The following is a 25,557-nucleotide window of genomic DNA, read 5'->3' as shown; positions in this document are numbered from 1 at the left end:
ACTGTGCTTTCTCTGCAGTCTTTTTCATCATTTTTGTTCCATGTTGTATTGTTACCACCTCCAACCTTTACCCTAATGTAATATCATACTTTCTTCTTAGACCACTTTCTCTGCTTTTTTTGAACAATTCCCTTCTCCAAGAGATAAGCAATTGAACAGTAGCTGGACTGAATATCAGTTGGAGCCCTTTGCTTGTCTTGTACTAGCTTAACAGCCAGACATAGTGACATCTCAAATTATCCATGAACTGCATATACAAACTCTTGATATTTTTCTTCATGTGGTCATACTAATTTCTGACTCTTGTTGGGTTGGTGTCTGACACCAAACTTTTGAATATCCCATTTGATATGACTTTTAGAAAGGTTGTAACACAAATAAACTAAAACGTTTATGATGATAGGAATGTGGCTTATGAATAGTGAAGAATAAAAACAGCTAGACAGTCCAGAAAACCTCTGAATCTAGGTTATCACAGCATGTGAAGAGATGAGAAATTTATAGGTGCATTCACAGTTTTCTTGTATGAGTGAAGAACGTTCAATCTTTACACTTTGTTTTCCTTTCAGAACAATTTGCTAGAGGTAAATATTATCAAAATACATAGAATTTATGAAATTATTAGTCTCTATTACTGCATCATCCACTGAAAACAATGTTTCTGTTCCACTCATTTAAGTGACTCTCTTTTGCACTAGGCAGCTACTAAGTTGTTACCTATAATTACAGAGTCTAAATTTCATGCTCCCCGTCTTGTCTGTGTTCCTGTAGTAACTTGGGTTAGTTGGTAAAACTTGGTGTTATTTAGAGCCTTAGTCTTTCTCTACTTCATCAAGAGAAGTGTTCTGCTAAGAAACCAGCAACATAGGATGAAAACCCCGGTAGAAACAATAGGTACTTCTTTTTATAGCTTGTATCTCTTCAGAAACACATAGTGCAGCCAGAACGCGGCAGTAACAGATTTTCTTTCTCTTGTGCTGGAACACAGCATTCTATTTATCTCTGACAAGTGAAGGATATGTTAGACAAACTGCACTATTAAATACAGAAAGCCTCTTCTAAATAATGTTAACGCTTTGACACAAAAAGGGACGAACTATTCAAACATAAGACTGATAAATTTCTGCCCTTAACTTTGTAGTGCACAGAAAACAAAATCCACGAGTATATTTTAGTGGCCATACACTAAAAATCCTTTCTTCTTCAATCTTCATACATGACTTCTTTGGAAAATGTAGTAGTTTGTAGATAACTTCTATCATGTTTTAATTTGGGGAATAATGCACACTGGTGTACTGAGAACCATTTTTATTTTCTGCTTGTTCACCATTTCTAAGGCTGTTTTAAAAAAAATGAATTACTGAAGTTCCTCCTTCAAGTCAGATTCTTTGAATCCTGTAATATGATTTTCCATCACTTTTTCTAAGTAATAGAATCACAAAATGGCTTACACTTGGAGAGACCTTAAAGATCATCTAGTTCAAACTCCCATGTCATGGACACATCTAAATCAGGTTGCCCAGGGTCTCGTGCAACCTGTTCTTGAACACCTCCAGGAATGCAGCACCTACAACTTCTCTGGGCAATCTGTTCTAGCACCTCACTACACACTAATTTCCTCCTTATATCTGATCTAAATCTCCCTTCTTTTAGTTTTAAACCATTCTCTTTGTCCTGTCATTATTAGACTGTATAAAAAGTCTGTCTCGCTGCTGATTATAAGCTCCGTTGAGGTACTACAAGGGTGCAGTGAGGTCTCCCTGGAGCTGTCCTTCCTCCAGGCTGAACAAGCCTAGCTCCATCAGCCTTTCTTCATAAGAGAAGTGCTCCAGCCCTCTGATAATCTTCATGGTTCTTTTCTAGACCTGCTCCAACAGTTTCACATTTTTCTTGATTTTGGGGACCCCAGATCTGGATGCAGTACTCTGAATGGGACCTCAGAAGGGCAGAGTAGATGGGGACAAGCACCTCCCTCACCTTGCAGGCCACGTCTTCTTTGATGCAGCCCAGAATACATTTGGCCTTCTGAGCTGTGAGTGCACGCTGCTTGCTAATGTAGTGCTTTTCATCCATGAGGTCCTTCTCCAAGATTTATTATTGTAAAGTAACAGTAAAATATAAACCTATGAATTCTTGTAATATATAAAGTTAAAACTTAGGAGTCAGTGTGGAAGGAAAGACTGAAGATGTTAAATAGCACAAGTTTACTAATAGGACTCATAAGCTGTTCATCTCCACTTGTCTGACATATTTCATTAGCACTAAATTAAGTTTTAATAAAGAAAAATTATTAGCCCCTCTGCAATAATCAAGTCCAGTATGAATATTGCTCTTTAAATTGACCCATAGAGCTTTTCAACATCCTCATCAACATGAGGAAGGACTTGATTTCCAGGGAAAAATATGAAGCCCATAGCCACCAGCAAGATGAGTTTTGTGCCTTGCTAGTTAGTTTAGCACTTGTCTGTGCGTTTTGTGAGAAACATTGGTAGCTCTCAAGGAGGATAACAGGGCATGGAACATGTACATTTGGCCTAAATAACTTCATGTTTGTATTGTGAACTGTTGTTCGGACGTAGCTCAACCATATAAAGGAGCATGGGATTTTGACACTCAGATGTATTTATTGTGGTTATGTTGCAGAAGTTTAGGGGACCATAGCTTGCTTACAAATGTACGTGTTCTAAGGCTAGATTATCTCATGTTCTCCACTGAAATTAGTTCTCTTGGTTAGAGAATTCTGCTCAAATTTCACTGCACTGTCTTCATCATTTATTTATGTAGGTCAATCCAAAAGTAATGCCTCCTATTTATTTCCATGGAAACTAAATCAGATTGAAAGTGCTCAATAGCACCATTCTCAGCTACAAAACACTCTTTTTCAGCATAGTCATCACCATTAGGTATGTATTTTCATCAGTGACGAGCAAGAGCCTGTATGCCACAGTCATAAAAATCTGCACCAGTAGAGGTGACCCTCACTTGCCGCTGCGGAAATGTACCACTCACCAGTTCACTGCACTCACATTCACTGTTTGGTCTCCATAAACATTCAGCAAGCATTAATAAATGTTAATGGGTGCCATTTATTCCACATGGTACAATTCAATGATACGCCTTTGTTTCATAGGCACTTCTGTGTTAGACACCATTTCGTCAGACTGCCCCTCTGCTGCCTTCTGTCACATGGCAACAAAGTGTAACAGAATATTGGTGGAAAAGTTCAACTTCTACTGCCAACATTTACTTCTCAGATTGTGGGCCACCATAATAAAACAGGAGACCTTACTTTTGGAGTGGCCCTCATATATTTTTAGTGGGTAAGATGTAAAACTCCATCATCAACCTCTACATATCTGTGTACTGGGTTTAAAATAGCCAGGGATCCATATGTACCACTCACTGAGGTTGAAAAGTGATATACATTTTATTAGCTGATTGTAAATAAGTGGTGCATAGAGGACAGGAGCAAGGAAACTTGCCTTTCTCATGGCTAGAAGTATTTTCAGATGCTTCCGTGTTAAATGTTAATGTATACATTTAGCATTGCTTAATAATGTAATGCTATTCCATGGAACTTTATCACTTATTTTTGTCCATCTTGTTTAAATTCCCTCACAGCTTCTAGTTATTCGTATGCACTTTACAAGTTGTACTTGAAATGCTTTTTTAGCTGCTTTTCTTTGGGGTATCCATAGTGTGAAAACCTGATAATTTGAGGCTCTTTATTTAAATAAATTGTCCTATGTGCCTTGCCCACTTTCCATATAAATTTGTGCATTTTTAAGGACTTTATTACATTTTTTTTAGTAGATTCCTTGGCATTTGCTACTCTAGATTTATTGTGGTGATAGCTGATTATGGTTTCACTTTCAATGTTTAATCTGTATGTTATTTATTACTGTAGTTCCTATTTAAAGTATGATGAACTTTACAGTGTAATTTTTGGTATTTAATGGTCTAATTATAGCAACTGAGCAAAGCACCATCCAACCATAGTTTAAGAATATCACTTGTTTGCTCTAAAAATAGTTGTACTATGAGTTAATTGTCCAAAGTGTGGAAGCTGCTTTCTCTAGATCTTCCCTTTTGATCAATTTTATATGGAAATCTCAAATATTTTGTTGCTTTTATTGCTATTTATAGCTGTTTTTGCTTCTGAAGAAATGTATTATAAACTTCAGGATTAAATAATGATATTATTATATTTTGACTTGCTTGTTGTCTTTCAAACCTTGTTTCTCTTCAGTTTTACTGACATTGTCTTTAGATGATTGCAGGTCAGCATTGTCCTCATTCCGCTATTTTTTTTAACATCGTAATGTAATTGTCATAACCTTTGTTTGAAAGAACTTTGCTGGCATATTTCTGTACATAGCTTATTATAATTTGAAGATCTGCATAATTTAACCTTTTTTTTTTTTATAATACAACATATTTACACATCTAAAGCAGTAGTCATGAGAAAGTGTAAGTGCTTTACAAATCTTAATGAGTTCAATCTGTTACTCTGCTATACAGAAACACATTTAATTTCCCATGCCCCATATACTACAAGGAAACTGAAGGACTAATGATGACTTGCTGAAACTCAGATGAAAAATGAATATTTTAAAACTTAGTATTGGCACTGTTTTGCCTACTGGAAATCTCAAATATTTTTTGTTACTTTATCACATTAGTACTTAAAAGGTTTTGGTACTTAAAAAGTACTTAAAAGTGTTTGGTGGTGGTGTCTTAATTAATTCATTAATTAATATCTCTAAGAGCATTCAACAGAATAGTTGTTCAATAGGTCTCGGAAAAATTTCATGTGTTTTACATTGTGATAGGAAAACCAGGCAATTTTCGTGGACTACTCTTCCTTTCTTGGCACAGTGGTCACATTGCTAGACAGAGACATGGCTGATTATTAATCTTTTTACAACTTTTGGGACTGTAGCTTACTCAGTAACAGATAAATGTGTATAGAGTTTATTTTTATTTGCATGCTAGAACAGATCCCTTCTTCTTTAGGTGACTGCTTCCTTTTTTGGTATTTACTGTCCTTGTTTTCTGTATCTGGAGTCTTGATTTACCTTCAGAGTCTTTAGGTGGTTCTCCCAAGTCTTCACTGTATGTCTTATGTTGTACAAAGTGCTCAGCTTCCCTTTAAAACTTTTGATAGTGCTGTTGTAAAAGGTGGCATTTTCATTTCATGTTTCTTCTAAAGCATCCAATCTTCCTGCCTTGTCTGTTTTCTTCATCATATTTCTGTTGTATATCTCAAGAAGAAAGCAAGGCATCTCAGAACTTCAGAGCTACAGAATAGAAAATATTGCTGGCAGCATCTTAAAATTTTCCTCCCTAGAATCAGTAGAAATATAGGGAATCCATGCATGATAGAGATATAAATCTTATGTTTGTATCACCTGTGCTAGTATCTATATGTTTTTCTTCCTTTTGAAGCTATAATCTGCTTCAAGTAAGAAGTCTGGATTCCATGTGACCAGTGTTTCACATGAACTTGTTTGTGGGTAACATACTAGAACTCAGACTTGTCTTCTGCTGCATACAGGCTTACAGATAATTATGTCTAGTCACTGAGTAACAATTCCTGCCTTCCCAGTACAGTTATTGGTCTGCACAGAAATCATGCAGTGCATTGCGAACCATCCTTCAGAAGAGAGATCACAAGCTTGAAGACCATAATTTTGGATTTGCATGCCTAAAATACTAATGAATTCTGTCTGTTTTGTCTGTGCTTTATTTCTCTGTCTCTCTTCCTCACAGAGACACTTACAGGACAAATATTTGAAGGCTTTTGCAGCAAGAGAGAAAATAGTTGCTTTGCGACAGGCAGCTACATCTTATAGCTGCGCATTTTTTTTTTAAATGGCAGATGTAGATTCCTGCAAATTGTAGGAATCCTTTTAGCCTAGAAATTCTCCTTTTGGACGAATGCTGGACACTGGCTTTTTAACTGCATGCTGGGATACTTGAGAGGAAAGCCTTGCTTTCATGTAGTTAACTTTACCACAGACTTTTTTTTTCCTTTTTTTTTTTTTTCTTTCTAGCTAGTTATGAGTTAATCTGTCCTTAAGTACTTTAATGACTTCAAAATTTTGTGGTTGTCTTAAAAGGAGGGTCTCTAAAAACCTATTTCTAGAAGTCATAAAATAGTTTAAGATGCTAGAAATTTCCTAGTGCTTCCTTTATAGTTCAGATGAACTTCAAATTCCCCTGCCCTCTGCCAAGATGAATAAGTGGGAGAAACAAACAAACCAAACCAAACAAGAATATTATGTAGCAGGGGGCAAGGTTAGCGAATGGAAAACAAATACTTCAGGCAGATAGCCTGACAGAAGTTAGTAGGAACTCTGGGGAAGTCCAGCACCCTGGATATAAGACCTCCTGATTTTGTGTACAATAACTGCATTTGATATAAATTTGAGTGAAATTTTTTATGTAAGTATAAAATATACAATTACCTAATTATGGGGGGAAATGTAAAAATTACAAGCTCAAATTAGATACTTGTGTCTTTATTTATAAAATTGGCTTGATATTTGACCATCCATTGTCTTAATGTCTATCAAGGAGTAATCAGAGTCCTGTAACTGTCAGGTCATTTGATGAAGGCGCCCAAATGCAGACTCCATGTGTTCTACATTTCTTTTTCTGTTGGATCTACCTGGCCTTTTTCACACGTCAGGACACAGAGTTTGAAATTTGAAACTGCTCAATATAGGGTATGGTCTTTCCATATGTTTATGTCATTTCTGCAGATTGGAACTTCCAGAACAGATGGCTTGAAAATTTTGAAGAATCAGATTTGGACACTCTGTCTTAAAAGTCTAGGAAACACATTATTTAATTATTGTAGTGGGAAAGTTGGTGCAGTGTGGATGAAAACTTGAGAGATTAGAGTCCAGCCTTTTTTTGATTATTCCACACTAATTGCTTGATGTGACTTTTTACTTACACCTCTTTCTTTTAAGCAGTTTCTGATTTTTTTTTCTTCTGATTTTGTAGTACAACAGGGTCTTCTTTCCCTCTTCTTTGTTAAATCATAAGTTCAATTATGAAACATTTATTCTACATTCTGAGTTAAGATGATGAGTAAAATAGAATAGTATATTTTATTTTGAAGCAAAATTTCTTAAAAATAGAATATTTGGAGAAATTAAATATGAATTGCACATACCTCTGGGAATTTGACTGACTTTTAAAATATTGAAAAATGGAAAGAAGATGCATAGGGAAGTTGTACCTCGCTATGTTCTGCAGGCAGTGAAAATTATTGATGCTTGTCCTGCCCAGATTTTTTCTTTTTAAAGAAGATCTTGGGGCTGCTATTTTCTTACTGCTAGTGACTTAAATGGAAAGTATTCAGGTTTTTATTTTTTTTTTTCTGGCCTTTGGGAAGGGCTAAAATCACTGTGTTTATAAATTAGACAGGAAAGACAATTTGAGCATGACTGAGGCAGCCTCTTTTTTTCTTGCAGTCTACTAATAGGTATAGTCGAGGCAAATTACATAGCTGGTATTAGGAGTAAGCTTTAGAGTGCATGGTAATGACAATGGTAACACTAGCTTGCTCTCAAATAGCAGCTCTTTTCCTGTGTGATACTTTCTGAGAAAATTTTTAGGGAAAAAAGAAAGAGAAGATGACTGACTAACCTAATGTATGATGTTAACTGCTAATAAAAATAAAGAAGTACCCACTCAAGCATTCTTATCTTTATAGGAGGTTAACATAATCGCATCTCTAGCATCGTCTTTTAAGACTTGAATAATCTACTTTTCGGAAGAGAAGTATTTATTGCAACGCGTTTGCAAGGAAAAATGGGAAGTTGATTTGATCCTTTTTGTGTTTCACTCCCTTTGGAACAAGTACATTCCCAGACACTTGACGCAGTGGAAAATGTGGACTGAACAACTTTTTCTAGTTAAAATCTCTCAAAGGTTACTCTAAAATGATGAGATTTACACCATCACATTCAAGTCATCAAACTAAAACTGTAAAAAAAAAAGGTGAGATGGGTCTTTTAGGTAACTGCCTGTCTGTTGTCTCCTGCTGCATTTGAATCCTTTGCAAGGAAGGGAAAAATTGCAAAGCATGTATTTTACAACGTAGCACGTCATAGCTATGAGCTGAGGTGATCAGTTGTCCAAGACTTGCACAGGATTTATATCCCTATACTGAGAAACTTAAGTGAGAAGACTCTCAGAGAATACAAACTCTTCTATTTTGTTGTTGTTTTGTTTTGTTTTAGCTGTGCTGCTGTAGTCCAAGGCCACCTCCAAGGCTTTCCTTTCCCCAAGCTGAATGGCTGCAGGCACCTCATTATCATGACTTGTGTTGCTGTCTTCAGCATTTTAAAAAGTCTTTTTCTATTTCTCCAGCAATAAGAATCTAGTCATCTGCACTGCTACTCTTAACCCTTTTAGAAAGAGTTTCTCTAAAAATCATCCATCAAGGGCCTCAGCATGGGCTGTACGTGCTGTTGTTGTAAAACAAGCCCAGCACCTAACTTGAGTACTTGCAGAAAACGGCAGTTGCTGATGTGTACTGGCAGTTTCCTTAGCCAGAGTACCAACGTGGTTTCTCATCCTGGCATAAATGAAAGCATGTGGAGAAATATATAGAAAGTCACTTTGGTCTTATTTTCCCCTTCCACAGTGTCATTCTTTTCTGGCACTTTAGACTATAAATTCCTTTAGATTCATCCTGACCCAGATTTATCAGAGAGACTAATGAAGCTGTCCCTGCCCTTTTGTGCTTTCCAGAGTAGGACATCCTTTAGTCTGGAAGGCTGTTTTGTCTACTCAACTATACAGCCCACCACCCCATTCACAGTGTACTCAGCCATGCTTTTGAATTCTTGTAAATACTGCAGGAATTCATATACTTCATGCCGATTTATCCTTATCAGCAGACCACAATTTTTGTGTGTCTGGCATAGAGGTTTAAGTTGTTGTGTATGGGTTAAGACCATGCTGCTAGTAGACTGCGTTGTTACCAGTCCAACTTGTTTAGTGGAAGAAATGCTGCCAAAGCCTACAAAACAAATTAAATCAATCATAGCCATCAGCCACAGTAGTTTTGCCAGTATTGATGCTTAATTTAATACTGATGTGGTCTTTTTGCCTTTTCCATTAAATATAAGTACTTGGCTGTAACTTAGGCTGGTGGTGATTTGGATTGACTTTCTCTGAGGCCTGACTGTTTTCTGTAGAGAACTCTGCTTTGAGGATGTCAGTTCATGATCAGAGACAGATTTTCACCACTTCATAAGTGTCATAGCAAGGATGGCTGAACCCCATGTGGAAATCCTGTGCTGTTAGCTATTTATTAGCTGAAGTATTAAAGAAAAACATCATGGACTTCATGCTGATTTGCTGTGCTGGGCCAAAGTTTGAACAGAACTGTTGTATATGTGATTACATAAAGAAAAGCTATTTTTTGTAGAAGAGTAAAGGGAATAGAGTAAGTAAACAGTCTTTGAATTTCAAATGGAGTCCACTTTTCTTGTTTAGATGTTATGACGGCATGTGTGAACAGGTCTGTTTTTTTGTTATTTAAATGTTTTAAAATTAATCTTTGGTGGGGGGTATTTTTGTCACTAATTGGAGGAAATCAAGTGCCAGGAAGTACTGTTTTAACTCCCAGCTGATTTTAATACCTTTGGCATAAAACAGATAAGGAGTTACAGTAACAAGTTAGGACGACAGTTTGTGGCTGAGTGTTCCTTTGATACTTGAAGTAAGCCTTAGTTTAGTAAGAAAGGAATTCAGTCCCAACCTGCAGAATTTTTCTTTAAAGAATGAACTTATGGCTTAATGAGAGTTTTTCAAAGGTTTTTAGTTTTTTTGAGTGGTTTTCAGGTAGGACATGTAGCATATTTCAGTAGATATGCATTCCAAAGTGAATAAGCTGCTTAATCTGATTTACTGATTCAGTTTCCTTCGGAGAAACAAAACAAAACGAACAATATCTAAATTGACATGCCTGCTTTCATCAATCGGTATGCAATTGGTATGCAATAAGATTTCCTCATCGTTTTTGTTTGAAACTAAGCATAAGCAGGTTCAGCCCAAGATTTACCTTTTCAGGAACTTAGTGGATACCCTTCAGCACTATAAAAAGCAAACTTATGTTGAATTCTTATTGAAATTTAATAGTCAGAATGACAAAGATATGTCATGAAAGTTTGTATTGTCTCTTTCCCTCCTTCCCCATCAAACATTGTTAATAGAATAAAGGAACTTCTAATCTACTGAGATTAAAAAAAAAAAAAAAAAAAAAAATCTGCCTTGTATTATGTTTTTTGCATGTACATCTTTCAGAACATTTTGTTTTCCTGGTCTCTATGTGGTAGTTGTTCCCCATGTCAATATTTTTGTTCCTATACCTGTGTATATGTGCAATTTAAAAAAAAAACAACAAAAACTCATAGCTCCAATTCTTGTAGTGACAACTTGAAGTTCTGTAGCATCTCCTATTTCTGTTGTCCACAGAACTGTGAGCATCTTGAATCAAATTGCTGTTCTCTTAACTAGCTCTGAACTTCCATAGTTCTGCATTTGTAGAGTCCTTCAGTTTCATTGCTTATCCTCTGTGGTTTCTTCTTTAGTTTATGTAAGAGTATGCTGTTTATCACAGAATCATGGAATTGCCTGGGTTGAAAAGGCATCTAGTTTCAACCCGCCTGCTATGTGCAGGGTCACCAACCACCAGACGAGGCTGCCCAGAGCCACATCCAGCCTGGCCTTGAATGCTTTCAGGGGTGGGCATCCACAACCTTCTTGGACAACCTGTTCCTGTGTCACACCACCCTCTGTGTGAAAAACTTCCTCCTAATATCTAACCTAAACCTCCCCTGTCTCAGTTTAAGACTGTTCCCCCTTGTCCTATCACTATCCACCCTCATAAACAGCCGTTGCCCCTCCTGTTTATATGCTCCCTTCAAGTACTGGAAGGCCACAGTGAGGTCTCCCCGGAGCCTTCTCTTCTCCAACCTAAACAAGCCCAGTTCCCTCAACCTTTCCTCACGGGAGAGGTGCTCCAGCCCTCTGATCATCTCAGTGGCCCTCCTCTGCACCCGCTCCAAGAGCTCCACGTCCTTCCTGTACTGGGGGCCCCAGGCCTGGGCACAGTATTTCAGATGCGGCCTCACAAGAGCCGAGTAGAGGGGGACAATCACCTCCCTCTCCCTGCTGGCCAGCCCTTTTTTAATGCAGCCCAGAACACAGTAGGCCTTCTGAGCTGCAGGTGCACACTGCTAACTCGTGTCCAGCTTCTCATCCACCAGGACCCCCAAGTCCTTCTCAGGGCTGCTCTTAAGGGGTTCTTTGCCTAGTCTGTATAAACACCTGGCCCAAGAGCAATTCCTTGCACTTGGCCTTATTGAGCCTTATCAGGTTCTCATGTACCCATTTCTCCAGCCTGTCCAGGTCCCTCTGGATGGCTTCCCTTCCCTCCAGTGTATTGACTGCACCACTCAGCTTGGTGTCGTCTGCAAACGTGCTGAGGGTGTGCTCAATGCCATCGTCTATGTCATTGATAAATGATTATTTATCAGTCCGTTACAATTCTTTCAAAATGGATGGACCAATCTATTGTGTAGATTCTAAACTGTAGATTAAATTTATAGATATTTCAGCTCTTTTTATTTATTTCAGGTAATTAAAGTGTACAGCGAAGATGACAGTAGCAAAACTCTGGAAATCCCAAGTGATATAACAGCCAGGGATGTATGTCAGCTGTTGATATTGAAGAACCACTATATTGATGACCACAACTGGACACTGTTTGAAGAACTTGCTCATACAGGCTTAGGTAAGACATTCTGTACAACAGTATGACAGTAAATAAAGTTGTTTTATTGTCTTTTTATCTCATAGAGTTGTAACTGTAATAAGCTCGGAGAGAAAAATAAATGAAAGTGTGTGTGAATTTGTTCTTGAGGAGGGGATATTGTTTGTGTTTCCCTTATTTTTTGACAGCATTTCAGTAAGGTGAGTTTTGTGACAGTAAACTTGTCTCACACTGCTTCATCTGCATCGGTAAGAGAGATTTGGAAGACAGTGACCATTAAGATTCTCTTTGCAAATTCTTCCTTGTTCTTCCTTGCTTTTCTTTGGCAGTTCTTCCCCTTTCACTGGTATTTCCTGCTTATCTCTAGCAAGAGGTGGGATATTTTTATTGCAAATAAAATATTTGTTATTCCCAGCATGTCTGAGTGAAATCTGACATCAAGGACAGAAAATGGTCACTCTGTGCTATCCTTTTTGGACAGTAGAACTCAAGTCTTCACAAACAACATCAGAGAAGGCTATCTTTTTTTCAGTGTAACCAGTTTTGCTAGATTTGTTTTGACTTTGGAAGGGTACAGAGAAAAAGCAAAACAAAACCACTCTTCTAAACTTAAAGTTGCAGACCAGAGAACTGTGCTGAAGTGATTTTATGCTTAGTATTCTAAGTTGCTAGAAATGAAACTCCTTGAATTCCTTCCACACCAGTAGTGCTTTCCTAGAGAGGAAAATAAAAAAACAACCCACCTCTATGTGTATTGTGCAGACATACAATTTAAAGATTTAATATGTGGTTTCAGTTTATGACTATAATTTTAACTTCTGGTTTTTGTTCCTTCTCATATAGAATATATGAGAATATATATAGAATAATTTCGCAGTATAAAGCACGTTAAGGCAAGCCTGCTACAAAATGTATTATTAAATTGATTCTGTAATCAGATGGTTGTACTTCCTTTTACAGTACTACTATTTGGGACTCTGTTGTGCTTGGTTTTTCATTGGAAAATACATCAGAAAGATCTAGCAAGATTCATGGCAAAAAAAAATGCGTATTTTGAATTTCCTATCACTCAACATTTTCATACTAGCTTTAAGCTCTGCCACTGTGCCAGAGTTACCAAAGCTTTTTCTGCAACCTCATAGGCAGACTCAGCAAATACTAGAGCAAGGAGTGGTTTGAGAAGGAAGTCTGTGGGGGACTTTCTGCATTTTTAAATATGTAGAGAACTCCTTGGATGTTTTAATTCTCTGAAGAGAGCACTGATACCTGGTAACTGCAGTACTGTCTATTCAAAATAAAAATAAATAAATAAATGTTAAAAATATGTTTTAAACATATTAAACTCTCTCACTGCATATGTATCTAACTGAATCTGCATGAGTCTGAACTCATGCATTTGTGTAAAATAAACTTGACTGTGAATCTCAAACTCTATTATGTTTAACAGTCATATTTTAAAGATGAACTACAGAAGCTGAAAGTGTTTTTTGCCCTTTTCTGCTCCTTTATGCTATGAAGACAGCCACAAACGGTTTTTTTTTTTTTTCTTTTTTTCATGCTTTGTAACATTTCAAAGATATTTATAACCTTTTGCACAGAACGTATCAGTTGTGAGATGCTTCCAGCTCAGAGTAAGGTCAGAGTTAAATCTGAATCGAGACTGTAAATGACTGACTGCTACAGAAGAGGGAGTATAAAAATGGCTTTAGACAGCACTACTATATAAATACTAGAAGTGTTTTCTGTAATTTATAGTGTGACTGCTGTCTAAGTAGTGTGTAGAACTACTGAACAATTCGTTTTTGACAAAGTATGGCAGAGTAACAGTGGCATTGTTCCTCCAGGTTTGTTTAATTGCAGAGTATGCTTTCCGTCAAACAGCATGACTTCTTCAGTCTGAACTATTTACTGGGAGATTTCAGTATCAAATCATTAGTGAAATTGTTTTTTCCCATGTGGAGCTCTTGTGATAGCTGGCAAGCAGGTGTGCAGACCTGCATTCCCCGGGCAGTCCAGCTACTTTGGGCGTAAGTTTAGAAGGTAGTGCTCATTTCTGAAGAAATTTTATTTCCTAGGTGGTGAGAATAGGAATTCAACACTATTGGCCAAGGAGAGGAACAACCTGAGATACCTTTGCTTCTTTTTATAATACTAAATCATAATGGAATTATATTCATGACACTGATGTTTGTTTGAAAGGTTTTTTTGTGTTGATCTTGATTTCCATTAAGCATATTCTTAAGTACTGGACGAATAGTGTGAACAAAGATTTATCAAATGGTGGTTTAGTTTTGAACTGTCTGCTATTTGTTATTCTGTGTTTTATCCATGGAAATGTGGACAGTCCTTTTCTGCTCCCAAGTTAAATGTGTGTGTTTGGGTTTGGAATAGAGAAATACTGTGAGCGAGTGTGTCAGTGTAAATTCCAGCATGAAGAGATTAATAATTAATTCATCGACTAGCAAACATTTTCTTTAACATATAACATCTGTCTGAATGCTGTTGAATTAGATAGAATTGCGAACTCAGCGCAGCGTTCTGCTTTTAATCAAGATAGACATTAATTACATCACTGAAGCGTGTCCTCATCTGTGCGCAGAGGTGTCTGCATGTGAAGGTTAGAAGAGAAGGAAGCAAGTTAGGCCCAACAGAACGCCGCCCCGCCGCCCGCGTGTGGAGCCGGGGCCTCGGCAGCTTCGGGGCGTTGCGGTGCCGCTCTCCGCTGCCGCGCCCCTTCTGGCCGCCGGGTGGCGCCCGCGCTCCGCGCACCGCCGCTCCGGGCTGGGCGGCTGCCGGGCTGGTGCTTCGGTGCCCGCGGAGCGGCCGTTGCTGTAGCGCTGTACATCGCGTGATCGGGCGCGGTGCGCGGGGAGGTGGCCTGGTAGACCAGGCGATTGAATTCAAAGGTGCTGTCTCCACCTCGCCTAGGACTGCTGGAGGCAGCTGGGGCGTGCCTTGGATGAGCCGTGTAGCTAAGGGCTCCGAATCCAGCCTCCGTTGCCATTCCCTGTGCAGGGCAGGCTGTGAAAAAAGAGAGCTCCGTTTCCATAGCTGTTTCCTTCTGCAAAGAGAATACTCTTTACCCTGATTTTTTTATTTTTTATTTTTCCGTTTCCAGTGAGAATGTTGTGAAAGTGAGCAGTTTTCTTGTTGCTTTTTCAACAGACATGTCTTCTGAGGATCCCCTGGTAGACCAGAGTCCCTTGGCCAGGCATATAACTGCCTTTCGCTTCTGCTCTCTCGTTTGTGTTCACTGTCTGTGTTCATGTAGTGGGAAGGCTTTTGGTTTCCTCAGATAGGAAATCACACAAAGCATTACCTATGCAATAGTGTGGAGCAAAAGCATTTCCTGCTTTATTTTGCTTCTTTCACCACCTCCTCCCTTCAGTGGGTAGCTAGCGAGGGGACTACTGGAAATTTGTTCTGTTGTGCACTTCAGTATTGAATCTTCTTTCGTGTGCTTTATTTACTTGACACAGTTAAGAGAGATCTTTGTAGCAGGTGGTTGTTGTGTTATAGACAGTGAAAATGAAGAGAGAGCAGAGAGACGAGGAGAACACTCAAGTCAGCTGGAAGAGAAAAAAATGATCTAACTAAACCAAAGTGCAGCTTCCTCATGGCAACGTTTAGTAATTTGATTGTGGGACTGTGTTTTGGGGTGTACTAGCTCGGTGTTTCACTTCCTTTATCAAAATGAGTTTAATAAATTGTAAAATATTCTGTAATGTTACACCTTAAAAATAAAAAAAACAGCATCTTTACCCATCCATTGGGGTGATGCAGAATGTCTTATTTTTGTACCAAGAAGTAACTCTTGAGGAAATGGTATTTTCTTAAATGTCACAGTGCCAAGCATTCAAGAGTTTTAAATGTCATCCTAGATGATAGCTTTCTCTGAAAAGAAAAAAATGTTCTTTTTATGTAAGGTCTTCAATTCTTTAGTGTCTCTTCCCCCTTGCAATTGAAGAATGTGTTTTGGAATAGAACAGCCTGTCCAAACTTTTAAAATACTCTGCTTTATTTCAGTATTTTGGGGGGGAATTTTTGTGTTTTCTGAGTTGCAGTATGATTCATTTGATTTTTTTACAAAATTTAAGTTTTGTATAGGATCGTTAAACTCCATCTTTATGGACTTAAAGAATGAGTTAAATTCAATGGAAGTTTAACTTTTTTCTACTTGCTATGTAGATCATATGTGTACTTTGTCTTCTGCTTGTAGTGAGCTTGATATTTTCGTATTGAGGTAAAATTTACCTTTATGAGCATATTGTCTCTAAACCTCCTGAAGAAGCTTATAGATTTGCAGGCTACAGCAGGCTGCTACTTACCTGGCTTCACAGTGTGGAAGCATGAAGCAGTGACTGATGAAGGAGGAGGCAAGAGAAGATAGTAAAAGGATGCTGTAGTTCAAAGAGACTTTGTTGTGTTTTGTTTTGTTTTTTTAATTAATTTTTGAGATTTCAAATTTGAGGTTTGATTCATTTATTTTTTTAGAAGGTTGTACATGCTGCACTTCATGAAAGTCAAACTCTTTTTGACTTTTTTGTTTAGCAAGGACCACTTGCAAAAACGTTGCCTTTATTATTATGTTAATATCATGTTATGCCTAATTAGGCTTAAAAACAACCAAACAAAAAAACCCAACAGCACTAGTTTACTTCCTACCCTAAGTTTTCTTTCACAATTTTTAAAAAGTTTCAAGCAACAGAGCATCAGAATTCACTTAAAGTGTATCATAAATCTCTATGATAATGAAATGAAGTCTGGGAAATGTGATCAGAAAATTGCGTGAGTTGCATGATTTTTATAATATATTTTAATTGCCTTTTCCCTTTGAAAGTGTGATCAGAATTGGATGTCAAAACTCCATAATTGACAGGAAGAAATATGTTTTGTTCTGAGATCTACACTATGAGCAGTCTCATTGCATTACTTGGAGTATGCAGCCCTTAAACTTGCAAAGCACATCTACAGGAAGGTTCTTAGGCAGTATCCCTTAAATGCATATGATCCTGCTTGACAATTGAAAAATTCTGTCAAGAGTATGTGCTATAGGAGCAGTCTAAAATAGTGAGAATACTGATTCTGACCTCCTATGCTCCTCCAATATGCTCACAAAGTACAAACAACTGAATTGTCTTTTCTTCCATTCCCTTTTATCTGCTGCTAAACCAAACTGCACATTTTAGGACTCACTTAGTAGACTTTAGATGTCTGTTTTGTTTTCCTTTTAGTTTTTCGTGGCTTTTATCCTTTGTATATTGAATGCTAGTGCTACACCTGCTAAAATTCTTAAAGTATCCTTGGTTTGTTCAAAGGCATTAAAATGCTGAAATGCCCTGTGTGCATCTGCAGTTTTAGAAATGCTTCAAAACATTGCATGGTCCAAGGACGAAGGCATCTTTTGCATGGTATGGACAGTTTACAATTTATGAATGCTACATTAGAGGAAGGTGTCAGAAAGACATTCCTGATGTCTGAGGCAGGGTGGACGGAGATGAGTTTTTGAGGTGATCTGCTTCCTGCTGCCCTGGACAGCATGTAGCAGGAGCTGCTTGGATTCTGTTGCATGGAATATGTGGATTGGTTAGCATAATGGTTCTGACCTTGTGTAAAAGAACAACAAACCAATGCAGACAAACAAGAAAAACAACCCCAACATGAAGTACCTAGGACATTGAAGCTGGGCCCAGTTCAGTGGGAGTGGAACAATAACTTGGTGTAACATGGACCTAATCAATGGACTGTGTTCAGATTACTTGTTTAATGTTTTGTAACATACATTATTTTAATTATTTGACCTCTATGTTTTCATGTTTTGCTGTTGTGCTCTTAAGTGCAGATTATGTGCTGGATTAATCATTATGATTTTTTTTTTTTTTAATAGAAAGAGCTATAGAAGACCATGAATTAGTGATGGAAGTCCAGTCAAACTGGGGGATGGAAGAGGAAAACAAATTTTATTTTAGAAAAAATTATGTCAAATATGAATTTTTTAAAAATCCGGTGGTAAGTCATAACATCTTATATGTGAAGTGATGTACTTGCTGTTGCTGCAAAATAGCATTTTCTGTTATGCACAGGTAGACTGTAAAGCTGTAGTGTAATGTGAATCTAAAGGTGTGATTTGAAAGGTGTATAAAGAGCGTAAGAATATATTGCAGTATATGTAGCTGTTGGCCAATACCTTTATTGCAATTGTAAAATATATGACTTATTTTTTTGAGGGAAGTGCAGAGTGAGAGACATGGACTTGCTTGATATTTGCAGACAGACCTATGACAAAGTGAGAATTTTTTAAGTTGAGTAAAGTTTCCACCATGTGGCAACAAATTATAAAGTATAAAATGAAGCAAAACAAGGAGGAGCATGTGTAGAAAAGATTGTTTTATTTTTAAAAGAAAAATTGAATGTTATGGCCCAGCACTGCCCAATGGCAGCTTTTCTGAGCTGCAGCTAAATGGCAACTGACACAAAAGGCCACAAGCAGCCATAACCTATTAGGAGTAAGTGAAAGTGAAGTGAAAGTTAGTGTTTGTTAGGAATGGAAAGGGAGCAGAGACAACTTGTAACTCAGAGATGTGGCAAAGGTTGACACTGTTGATTCGTTCCTTCCTTGATGGCAAAGGCCATGGAAGCAGTACTGGCATAGAAGGAGAAACTCGTCATCTGGTTACTCACATGCACAGTGTATTTGGACCACACCTAATGCTATCTCTTATGCAGCCAGCTTGTTTCAGATGTCAAAGGGAGAAATAGTGAACAAGAATGAGGAAGTAAAAGGTGAAAAGTTGAAGGGAAGTTAAATTATATAATTGAAAAGGTAAATGTTGACGCAGCAAAATATGGAAGAGATTTGAGGGTATTTTCTTGTTCCATGCTTGTTTCTCTGGACAAATCATGTATTTCCATGTCAAACAGATATCACTAGTGCACAAGTCTGAGTTAGTGTACAGTTAGAGAAGCTTTCAAAGAGTAAATATGTGTGTATTGTTTAACCAGTGAACAGAACCTGCTGTGAAGCATGGCAAGCATGCAGCTGTGAATACCTCCAGAGCTGTGCCTAATGGAAGCCTTTACTATTCTTGTTGAGTTGTTCTGAGTGCTGTGGTACCGAGTGTAGCAAGAATACTTTATTAAAAATGAGTTAATATGAGTTAACCCTAACAGTCGTTCAACTTCGTTAAAAATGAAAACCAGTGCACATTGAGTAGTCAAGGGAGAGTTGGCTTCAAAACCTCCCAAGCCTTGAGAAAACTCTGCTAGTAATGGTCAGTCTATTCAGGTTCATACCTGCATGGTTATATTGAACCTCCGCACCTGTAGGTCTGTGCCATAAATTACCACTGGTGCTTCCATTGATAATGAAATTGGCACTTTCTTAAGTGTGGACTTTTTAACCTCTCCATATTAGTGTAGTCAAATTTCAGTATTGATTCTTATTCATATAATTCCAAATAGACAATTCAAAGAACATGAAAGGACTTGTTCTCTCTTAATAGGAGTTATAAAACATCTTACTAAGATTCTAGTATAATAAAAATAATAGAAAACTGTGTTTTCCAGCATGTTGGTGTGTGTTATCCCTACTTTGTAGCATGTTGAAGCCCCTGGCGAGTCTTACTTGTCAACAGCAGTAGAAATTACTACTAGAAGAACACTAAAGGCTAGATACTGCAATATGACTTGCACTGCTGTGTGAAACCTTCTTGCTTTTACTCATATTTCTAAATTACTCAACAAATAATACATAGACTTTCACAAATTTAGGAAGGATACTAAAGTAATCTTTTTTTCTTTTTTTTTTACATCCATGAGAGAAACAAAGTTTAATATTGGTTTTTTACAGAACTTTGATACAAATTGTTGTCATTGCAGAGCTTTTTTCCTGATCATATGATATCTTTTTCAAGTGAGACCAATGCAGCTGTAAAACACTCTGGGATATTACAGGTATGTATCCTTTAGAGGAGATGAACCATTATATTTTGGAATTAACAGTTGTCTGTATTGGGTAAGCATATCTCTTTGTCACAGTAAGATCTGTTGGTAGTTTTTGTGTAACTTAAAACATGGTTAATGACTTATTTCCTTATGAAATATGGAGTATCCCTTCGAGACAGTTATTATATGACTATACTTGGAAACTGGAACTTTCTTTCAGAATCAAATAGCACAAAAATGGCTAAAATGCAGTAAAGAAAAATGGTTAGTACCTGTGTTGAGTTTTTCAGGTAAAGCAGTTTTCTTGAAAGATTGTAGTCCTGAAATAATTATCACATACAGCAGCACAACACTAGAATACTGAGGAATTGGTAATGTGATACAAATGGATACAAAAAAGAGTTAAATGGTTGAACTTAATGAGTAGAAAATTTAGACTGACTAGTATGATTTGTTAGCTTGAAGGCTACTGTAACCTTACAAAAAAAAATGGTAGGTCACTCAGTGTTAGTCATCTTTTAAGTGGACACAAGATTTTAATTTACAGTGGGAATAATTTCACAGAATGACCATATCAGGGATCATCATCTTACTTCTGAAAGAGGGGAAAAATGAGTAATAAAGGTGGAAATGTACACATCACTCTTGTTTGCTTGTCACTAGGAAATTTAATTAATAGAAGAACTTTCACTGGTCTTAAGACAACAACTCCGTGTGTGAGTTTTGGGGATAAAAAATGATTGGAAAGGCAACATAAGAAGAGATATTTTAAGGTAGAACTAAAAGTAATATGTGTATCTGTACAATACATTCTACCAATAAATGAAAAACATTAAAGACCTAAATTTCAAGGCATTCATCTATACTAAATAGTTATATCCTTATATATATATATTTGCTAATATGTATCTATTTGCTAGCATTCTTTTATTTATGTATTAATATATGCATATATATATATAATACAAAATATTTTATACTAATATATAAAAAAGGGGATGCTAACAAATAGATAACACCCAAATGTAGTTTTAAAAGTTCCACATAAAATGTACTTGATGCATACTGTTACATAGATCATTTTTATGAACTTAAATAAAAATTTTATAACATCAAAAGATGCTGCATATCTGATAAAAATTGATTCACTTTTCCTGTTTACGCAGCAAATAGATTATGTAGTTTAATGCAAGCATTTAATTTAGTCATTGAATCTTGTCCCCTTTATTGTGAGAATTTTTTTTTTTTTTGCTTGCAAACAATCTCATATTTGAGTATTTTAAGATGAAACTGTTTGCCATTTATACCTTTGCACAGAACCTCTTTCAGCCCTCAGAATAGAACATATGTGAAACATGGAAAATGTGCAAGGCTTGTGGATCAGATTGAGAATTGTTCTAAATATATGTAGTTATATCCAATTTTCTTAAGTTTGACAAATTTCTTGTGTTCCCTCATCTGTTGGGATTGTAAATTTTATTGTGTGTTTAATTGCATCTGGGCTAACAAAATTTAGTAGACATAAATACCTACTCAGATTTGTAGCTGCCATGCTTGTTTCAGCAGAAGCTCTTCAGTTGATAGTTTACAATGGGTTGCTATTTCCTTGGAAACTTTCATTAAGACAAGTTAATGGTCTTGCATTATTATTTGTGATGTGCTTGGTCAGGTATCAAGAGAGACATTAATCTTAACAAATCAATGCTTACAAATGATTAAAAAATCACTTCTGATACTTTTATAGCTTTTTGTGGATTGACCTGTAAGCAAGTAAAATGTTTTTCAAGTATGATTTTCTTGACTTTCATTGAAAGCAAAAGTGGAAGTATTTTTGTCTCGTGACTTTAAATCAGAACATCTAAATGGCATTAAAAAAAAAAAAAAAGCAAAATGTATACCTGCCTCCTCTCTATTTCGCTAAATAAAATCACTAGTTCCGAAGTATGCTGGATATCTGTGTGTAACAAGATGGGGTTTTAATCTTGGCTATAATGATCTTTAACCTTAAAAAGTAAAGAAGTATGTGACTATATTGCTTAGAGTGTGACTGTTCCATATGCATCTGTCTAGTTGTAGTCACTTTGGGTTATTTGGAATACACATTAAGTTATTTTTGCAAGTAGGATGCCTTAAAATAAAAATCAGACCGATATGTAGATTTAATTAGAGGCTTCAATGACAATGAAATATTCTATTATTTTTATGTGTTGAGATTTTTTGTTTTGTGTGAGAATTAGTAACTCTCGTAGGTGGGCAGCAGATTCATTCACTTGGTTTAATTAGACGTGAACCTCGTTGCATGTAGTTTTAAATAGGACTTGTGGCTTGTTTAAAATGTGATCCACTTCTTGGAGCAGCTCTTGGATGTGCATTGTCATATGCGTTAGATCCTTTCAGATTCTTATTCAAGACAGCATTCCTAAAGAATAGGCAGCAAAACATAGATAGTGTTGACAGGACTGAGTTCTTCATTGTTAGCTGAAATCCTAACCCCACTAAAGTAAATAAATTTCTTCTAAAATTATATTATGGGATCAAAATTTTACATTTCTTTTGAGAATAAAATTTCTCCAATTTTTTACTTTAAATATCTTTAATTTTTACCATTTTTTTTCACTATGCAGGATGTCAGTCGCGTTTAAATGCAGTGATGACACAGCTTCATTATGGAAGTCTGAAGTTACTTGGGCATTTATGGTTTTTTTTTTGTACTTTTGCTTTAAGAATAGACCTGTTCCTTCCTTCTTGTTTGTTGAATAGATTGTTCTGTAGTTAGACTTAAAGTTTGGAGTTCAGGACTCATATTGACCAATTTCATTACTTCTTTCTAATAGTTTTTTGTGTATAATGTAAGTACATTAGAGAGTTATTGTAGATAGCACCTGTCCAAGCCATCTTCCAGAGCAATGAAAAAAAAAACCTCACATGGTGTAGAATATATTAGAGAAAGTACCATATATATTTCATATATATTTCCTGAACAAACGTAAAACATGAACGTTACATATGGAAAAATTAAGTTAAAGAGAGAACAGAATTACAAAAGCAAATGCTCAGAATTTTGTGAAAGTTAGAATTACCAATACAGTCTTCCCCTTTTGCCCTTTCCTCTTATTCCCTTCTCTATTTCCATCTCATTCTCCATATTCTTAGTTGTTCCTTTGTCTTCGTGGGTTTAAGATTCAAGCATTCTTTTTTAAGCCCTTTGCTGCAGCATATCCCTCTTTTCCTGATCATTTTTGTCTGACTCTGGTACAGTTTTCAGACTGGAATACCTCTGCAATGAATTACAGTCTTTTATCAGTTTCCAGACATATTCTAATCTGCCCATTCCCTTTCGCCATCTTCCACACTGGGCTTTGCTGGCCTTTCTTCCAGTCTGAACCCCTCAGAATGACTGAAATCTAAAGGAGGCAATAATGCACTTCAGTGTCAATTCCTTACTTAGTGACCCTCACATTTATTAGCATGTTCAGAGTAAAATCCTGTGCCTTCCCTGTAGCCTTGGACTAGGTCATGGACAGCACTCATTGCATTTTTGAAGAAATCAGTCATCAAATTAAATCACAATTCACAGAGTCTTAGGAAAATAACAGCTTCTCTATTTAACTCTCAAAATTGTGTGTACCTGCTTGAGAAGCATTGACCTCAGTAAATATTGTTCTCTTCCCCCAGTGCAGCCATTCTTCCATTGAAAAAGTTGAAGGCATTATTATTCAGTTTCCAAAAGCAGACACACAAGTTGTGTCATTGAGAATGTAGCTTTCAATATTTATTCCGTTCAGGTGACATCTAGGATCTTTTGCATTTTTTGCTGTTGCATTCATTTAAGACAGTGGAATGTTCTTTTCTGTCCCACTGGTTTTTGTTCTTTTTGTTTTCTTTTTTCTTTGTTTTTGTTTTGTTTTGGTTTTTGTTTTGGTTTTTTTTTTTTTGTTATTCAGGTTGTTTTTAAGTTTGTTGGTCTTATAGCAAATCAAATAATAATCCAGTCCTTGGTGCTGTCAGATATTAGTATCTGAAAGACATGGTGACATTTGACACACCCCACATATCATGCTGTATATTTCACTGCCTGAGAGTCAGGGCACAAACTTATTTCAGCATGTTGTGTAACCAGTAATTCTTGCCTGCAACATAACATCATTTAACTCTCCTAACAACTTCTGCCTACAATAGGCCAGATTTTTGGCCTATTTTGATTTTCTTTTTTCTGCATAAATAGCAATCCATTTCCCTCGTAATAGACTTTAATCTTGTGTGTACTTCCATTAAAAAAATCAAAAGACTTTGATTTCTACTGTATTTAGTTTTACATATTTATCAAATATATTCAGTTCTCACTCTGAAATATATTTTCCACTCATTTCTTGTTACAGTTAATGGTATTTTCTCTTTCAGTTTTCAACTGTCATAGAAAGAAAGATGGATATAGAATTGCCTTTTTCCTAGCGATATTGCTACCTTTGATAGCACTGATAGCATGGGTACAGAAGTGACTGTTGAAGCTGAGATTTGTATTATTCCTGCACTCTGGCCTGCTGCATAAGAAATGTGTTTTTCCTGATTGTGCTTCTGGTTGGAAGCTCTTATGACAGGAATTGTGGGGAAGATGCTTGTGCAGACTGAGAGCAAAGCACTCATTTTCTCTTCTGCAAAGATACTAGAATCTAAAGAGATGCTCTTTTGGTTTTACCATCTTAGAATATCCTAAAATTTCAGTTTGAATTTTAGTTCAAAAAGTTCTGAAAAAGTATTTTGTATTCACTATCAGTGAATTTGTTAATACATGGCAAATGGGAAAATTAACAGGTTGGAACACTGAGCAGGACCTACTTGTCAGTGTGGATGAAAAAGCTTGAACTGTATTTGTACATGGCTGTGTGACAGCAGCACATGTAGATGGATGTACCTAGTATTGTAATTTACTATTCATGTAAATAGCAGTGAAACTCTCATAATGCATTCTCAGTTGTGGGCTAGATATTCTGGGTGCTCTTCTGTCACGTGCAATCTGCCCTTATTACTGCATTCGTAACAGCTGAATTTAATCAGTTTGGGATGTTCTACATGTTGTACTGACATGCATCTGACTGGCAAGGTAAGAAAACAATAAAAATGAAAGTAGCTTTGTTTATTTGAGTTGGACACCATTACTTGGTGGTGAAAAACTTGGTGTACTTCCAAAATGGCATTCACTTCATGATTTTGCTGCAGTTTGATGCCAGCCAGGCTTTTGCCTGGGAATCTGTTGCTTCATGTCATCAGCTTAGATTTTCTGGAAGTGGCAGCAGATAGTATACAACAAGGAAAGCTGCAGATATCAGCAGGAAAGCCCCTTGTTCCTTGAAACCTAAATATTGCTTATGTTACTACAGGCCAGCTTGGGTCAAAATTCCTTAAAGAGAGTAGTAATAATATGATTTCCTTTGCATACTTAGAATTTGAAAAGTTCTAGGTTAGTATGTTTAGGTGTGAGTCATAATTCTGGTTAGTTTTAATGAACGAAGAATTAGTTAGTTTTAAGGAACAGAATTGAATATGTTAATAAATATGTTAAATGGAATTAGAATACAGTTAACGCTGTTGACTAATTCTGTAGGTGCTTTTGCAGACTGAATAGAACTGTATACTTGGTCTTCACAAGGTGTCAGCTGTATTGCTCTCTGACAATGTCTGGCTAAAATAGCTAAGCAGAAGTCAGTGAATGTCTTGAGCAGAGACAGTGCATGAATTAGCTCCTCTCAGTGCATCAGTTAACTTCCGTCTATCCATATCATTTTGCCTTTCCAAGAATTTGTGAGGGTGCA

The 25,557-nt window shown here is 36.7% G+C and overlaps 1 protein-coding gene across 4 annotated transcripts in view; it reads left to right on the top strand.

The window, feature by feature from the left end:
• Positions 1 to 25,557, top strand: part of GRB14 (growth factor receptor bound protein 14) — a 64,595-nt gene that overhangs the window by 27,215 nt on the left and 11,823 nt on the right. For 3 of the 4 annotated variants that reach the window (XM_090143883.1, XM_090143881.1, XM_090143879.1), the window contains 3 exons: positions 11,668 to 11,824; positions 17,691 to 17,812; positions 19,682 to 19,756. In XM_090143883.1, the coding sequence (XP_090000009.1) occupies positions 11,668 to 11,824; positions 17,691 to 17,812; positions 19,682 to 19,756 (354 nt within the window). Of the gene's footprint in view, positions 1 to 11,651; positions 11,825 to 17,690; positions 17,813 to 19,681; positions 19,757 to 25,557 lie in introns of all 4 variants that reach the window. The other variant, XM_090143882.1, reaches the window with a different exon arrangement.

This window comes from Phasianus colchicus, chromosome 7 (genome assembly GCF_987193195.1).
Source record: "Phasianus colchicus chromosome 7, bPhaCol1.hap1.1, whole genome shotgun sequence".
In the NCBI taxonomy this organism is placed as follows: Eukaryota; Metazoa; Chordata; class Aves; order Galliformes; family Phasianidae; genus Phasianus; species Phasianus colchicus.
The sequence above is the reverse complement of the archived record's forward strand: the minus strand, read 5'-3'. Positions and strand labels throughout refer to the sequence as shown.